This window comes from Trypanosoma grayi (assembly GCF_000691245.1).
Source record: "Trypanosoma grayi strain ANR4 Tgr_1052_V1, whole genome shotgun sequence".
Classification (NCBI taxonomy): Eukaryota; Euglenozoa; class Kinetoplastea; order Trypanosomatida; family Trypanosomatidae; genus Trypanosoma; species Trypanosoma grayi.
Genome location: NW_008826671.1, coordinates 1 through 4,409, shown reverse-complemented (window position 1 = coordinate 4,409; position 4,409 = coordinate 1). Strand labels below are relative to the sequence as shown.

The window sequence follows — 4,409 nt, the reverse complement described above, 5'->3', positions numbered from 1 at the left end:
AAAAAAAAAAAAAGAACGTCTGAGATGGGTGTAGAGAAGACAAGAGTTACACTTCTCAATCAAGTGTGTTTCATGACCTCCTCTCCCTTCGTTCTGTCCTCCCTCTATTTCTTAAACCATCTTTTTCCTTTTAACCGCAACACCGGGAGGGGAGGGGGGAGGAGGCCCAGCCCCGCCTTTACTCACTTTGCCCGGACGTCCCGCCGGCCCCTGTACCGGCCACCGTGGTGTTGCTGCTGCTGCTGCTGCTGCTTGGGGTGATAAAAATCAAGTCGCTGCTGTGGCTGTTGGCCATGCGGCGGCATTGACGAGACGTGGGCAGTTGATGGCGAACCAAAGCAAGAAGCAGGGCTGCCATTTTCACCAGCACTTGTGCCACTATCGCGTGAAAGCAACAGCGTCGTCGCCGCGGTCGGCTGTGACTGCGGCGTGGCGGAGTCTGCCCCCACCATCGCCGTTGCACGGTGGTGGTGGTGTTGTGTGTACGCCGCCGTGTCAACACGCGCAAACATACCAGCACTGCTGTTGCCCTCGTCATCAGAGATGAGGGCCTTCGGTGGGCAGCACTGCGTCACCCGTGCCCTGGCCTGCTCCATCTTAGCCGCCACACGCTTCCCGAAATTCGCCTCCATTAGCGCCGGAAGGTATCGCTGCAGCTGGCGCAGCAGCTGCACCAGCTCCGGACCGACAGGCAAAACAGAAAGCATAGTTTGCACCACGTAGTTGCCGTACGGGTCAAGCACAATGTTTGCGAGCACTGAAGAGCCATTATGCAGCGCTTGACGTGATGATGACTGTTGCTGCTGCTGCTGTTGTTGTTGTTGATGGTGGCGGTTATGTGGACCGTTGCTGCCAAAGACAAGTGACATCTTATCATTCGACCCCTGGAGCAGAATACGACACAACTCCACCTTGGCATGCTCACTGCACAGACGCACAATGTTCTCCACCACATTGGAGGCAAATTTGTTGGTGCAGAGCAGCTCCAGCGCGGGTCCTGCACGTAGGGCCGCCTCATCCACCACATCCTGCTGCCTCAGCCCATCACAGTGTATGATGAGGTGTGCCACCACATAGTTGCCGAACGGACTCATGGAAAGCGGCAACATGTGATGCAGCACCGCCTGTTTTAACCGAAGTAGTTGGTCTGGAGGAGCGCGGTCCATGCACTTCTGCACCACGCAGCATCCCTGCTTGTCGTTGCAGACATCCAGCGTCCTCTCCACAATGGCATCGTACAAAAACACCACCTCACTTGGCTGCAGGCACTGGAGNAGTTTTTGCACCACATGCCCGCCGTTGAGATCATTCATCAGCATTAGCACACCACGTTGCAGTGCAGTGCACACAACCTCCACCTCCCGGCGCGACCGCAGCGAGTCAATCAGCTTCTGCACCGCGTAGTTCCCGTGCGGCGATACGGCCACCTCACAGAGCGACCCCGAGAGGTGCTGCGCCAACAGCCGCAGCCGCTCCTCATCCGGCGCAATCTCCAGAAGCTTCTGCACAAGAAAGTTGCCGTACGGGTTCGTCATAACCTGTGGCAGCACAGGGAGCAGCTCTGACACGATGCACTGCACTTCCTGCGTGTGGTACGGGTAGTGCTCAAGCACGGACTGCAGTGCACGACAGCCTTGCTGGTCGCTCACCATTTTTACCACGGAGCCACGGTGCAATGCAAGTTGGAACGACGCCCGCGACGTCGTCGACGACGACAGTTCAGGCGAGCGCAGCGGTGCGCCGCTGGCCACCGGACTCTGATGCCTATCCGGCAGTGCCATGGGCGCGTGGTAGGCATCACCGGCACCGCTTGACGCCAGTGAAGTCACGGGAGAGAGGTGTGCTTGGCGGTAACTGTATGGCAGGTGGCGCCGCGCCGACGCGGCGCTGCTGTCTGGACGGAAAACGCCCGTGACCTCCCCCCCACTTGGGGGTAGCGAAGACTTCAAGCTACCCTGATGCTCATCAGAGATCATCCACGCACTGTGGTGGCCACCATTGCCACTACTGTTGCTGTTATTGTTGCCAGTCGCAGGAATAGAAGTCATCATCATGCCTTGGCATCCCACAAGGTGTGAGGATGGCAGCGGTGGTGGCATCAGTGTGGTATCACGAAGAGACTCGGAGGGAGACTCATACCTGTCGACACACGGCAGCTGTTGTTTTTGTTGCTGCGGCTGTGGGATGCCGCCTCCACCTCGCATCCCAGTCTGCAAACCACTTGCTACATGATACTGCTGCAGGGTGTAGGGGCCCCCACTCAGGACCATCCCGTTGTTGGCATTACTGTGGGGTGGGGATGTAGCTGCAGCTGCTGAATTGATGGGGGCATTGACAGGCGACAAATTGAGTACCAGGTTAAGGCTGTTCATAGGGTCATTGAAGCTGCGGCTGCTGTTATTATCGATGCTGTTGTTTTTCGCCCCAATAGCAGAACTGTTGACGGGCCCACACCCATGAGGCCCCATCCAAAAAGGCGTAACTGACGGACTCGCCTTTGCGGTGGGCGTACCGACACCTCCTCCGGCTGATGCCGCCGCTGCCGTAGCGGACTGCTGGATATACGGCCGCACCACGCTCGAGCTGTGCGTTGACGGCGTGAGTCCCGCCGTCACAGAGTACGGAGACGTCGATGGCGTCTTCACCACCCCCTCTGGCGTGAAAGCATTCGTGCCGCCGTGGTAGCCGAGAGGCAGAGAAACCGATGCGGCTGCATTCGCATCGCTGCCAATCGTGGCGGCCTCCGCGCGGTGCGGGATGTCGAAGAGCAGCGGTGCGCCATCCACCGCCCCATCGCTGTTAACATCCGCCGCAAGCGAGAAGAATGAGGCCGACAGAAACGGCAAGCGGGGCTGGGCGGCACTGTTGTTGTGGCTGTTGCTGCTGCTGCTGCTGCTGCTATTATTCTTATCCCAAACTGCGCTCTTGCTGTTCTTGTTCGCACTTTTCGGACCGGCATTGCTGCCTTTGTTGTTGTTATTATTATTCTGGGTGATGGTGATGCTCCTGTTGCTGTTCTCGTCGTTGCTCCGCTGCTCAGGTCTGGGCTCGACATCCGTGGCCGCCTCCACCGCCGCCACCTGGGCGAGGAGGAAGGAGAGGCTCCGCACAAGGTTCTCGTCGTTCATCCGCACACGCAACACAACACGCAGCAGGGAAGGACGGGGCGGCAGGCGAGCCGACAAGGAGGCAAAGCTCAACCGACAACAGTCTCTCCCCCGACCCACACGGACCTCGGGTGTCTGTCCACGTAAACAACTGAAGAAGACGAGGCGAGTCCGTTTGGTGCGGCTTCTTCAAGAGGAAGCAGAAGAACCAGAAGATCAAAAAAAAAACCCCCCAAAAAATCAATGTGCCTCTTCCTTGATTATCAGCTGCTCTTGTCGCTTTTTATTTCTTCTCCTCTTCCCTCTTCGCTTTCTAGGACGTATGTATTTTGGTGTGTTCTCTTGTATGTATGTATGTATGCAGCAGCAGTTGTTGTTGTTGCTGCTGCTGTTGATTGGGTATCACACAGCGGCACCACTTCTCTCTCCCCGCTCCCTGTAGTGGCTGCAGATACGTCTGTCTCTCTTTCTCCCTGTCTCTGTGTGTACGTGTAGCTCCACACAGGCAAGGCACCCCACACCCACAGAGAGAAACACCGACAGTGAGACGAATACCTCAACGCAGATGAGATAATCAGGAGCAAGGGAAAGTAATGGTGTACACAACACACACGCACACGCAATGGATTCTGTGTTCTGTTTTGCACGTTAAGCTTTTACGGCGTGTGTAACAGTAGGCGTGTAAGGTGTGTGTCTGTGTCTCTCGTTAGCACTCGTTTGCCTTGATGCGAATCTTCCCCTCTCTTTCTTTTAAGCCTTTCCTCTACAGTTATCGCAGTACGTGAGTGTGAGATAGACAAGAGAGATAGATAGATAGATAGAGAGAGAGAGAGAGAGACGGTTTGAGTGCGTGGGTAACAATTACACTACCCGCAAGGGAAACAACAGACACAGGCATCCCAAGAGAGACCGATACATTAGACATTCTCGTCAATGGCCACACGCTCCTTCATGAGCGCAGCCCAGTCCTTCTCACAGCGATCGTAGACGTCCCCCGCTTCCTTTCTCCCGGATGTCGCTGCTGCCTCGTAGCGTTGCTTCAGCACAAGCGCCCGCACCGCAATGTCGTCAAGCCGCCGCGCATCATTGTGTCGAGCCTCGTGCAGAGCCATGCACCCCACCGGGCTCACCAGCAGCAGCAGCAGTGCCACGCTCGACGCCGCAGAGCCCCACATGAGCCGCCGCTGCTGTGCCACGCGTCTGGGGTGCCGCAGCCGCCACACGCGGTAGATGCGGCGGTGCTGCCACGACGCGAGGAGGCCCGCAGCAGCCGCAGACGCGAGTGCCATGAGTGAGAGCACA

The 4,409-nt window shown here is 57.3% G+C and overlaps 2 protein-coding genes across 2 annotated transcripts; both read right to left on the bottom strand.

The window, feature by feature from the left end:
• Window positions 1–182: 182 nt before the first annotated feature.
• Window positions 183–3,128, bottom strand: DQ04_10521010 (putative pumilio/PUF RNA binding protein 4; the record flags this gene model as incomplete). The annotated part of the gene is made up of 1 exon (XM_009316272.1): window positions 183–3,128. The coding sequence occupies one exon, from the start codon at window positions 3,126–3,128 to the stop codon at window positions 183–185; it is 2,946 nt and encodes a 981-aa protein (XP_009314547.1).
• An 896-nt stretch (window positions 3,129–4,024) lies between these two features.
• DQ04_10521000 (hypothetical protein) lies at window positions 4,025–4,396 on the bottom strand (the record flags this gene model as incomplete). The annotated part of the gene is made up of 1 exon (XM_009316271.1): window positions 4,025–4,396. The coding sequence occupies one exon, from the start codon at window positions 4,394–4,396 to the stop codon at window positions 4,025–4,027; it is 372 nt and encodes a 123-aa protein (XP_009314546.1).
• Between the last annotated feature and the right edge of the window lie 13 nt (window positions 4,397–4,409).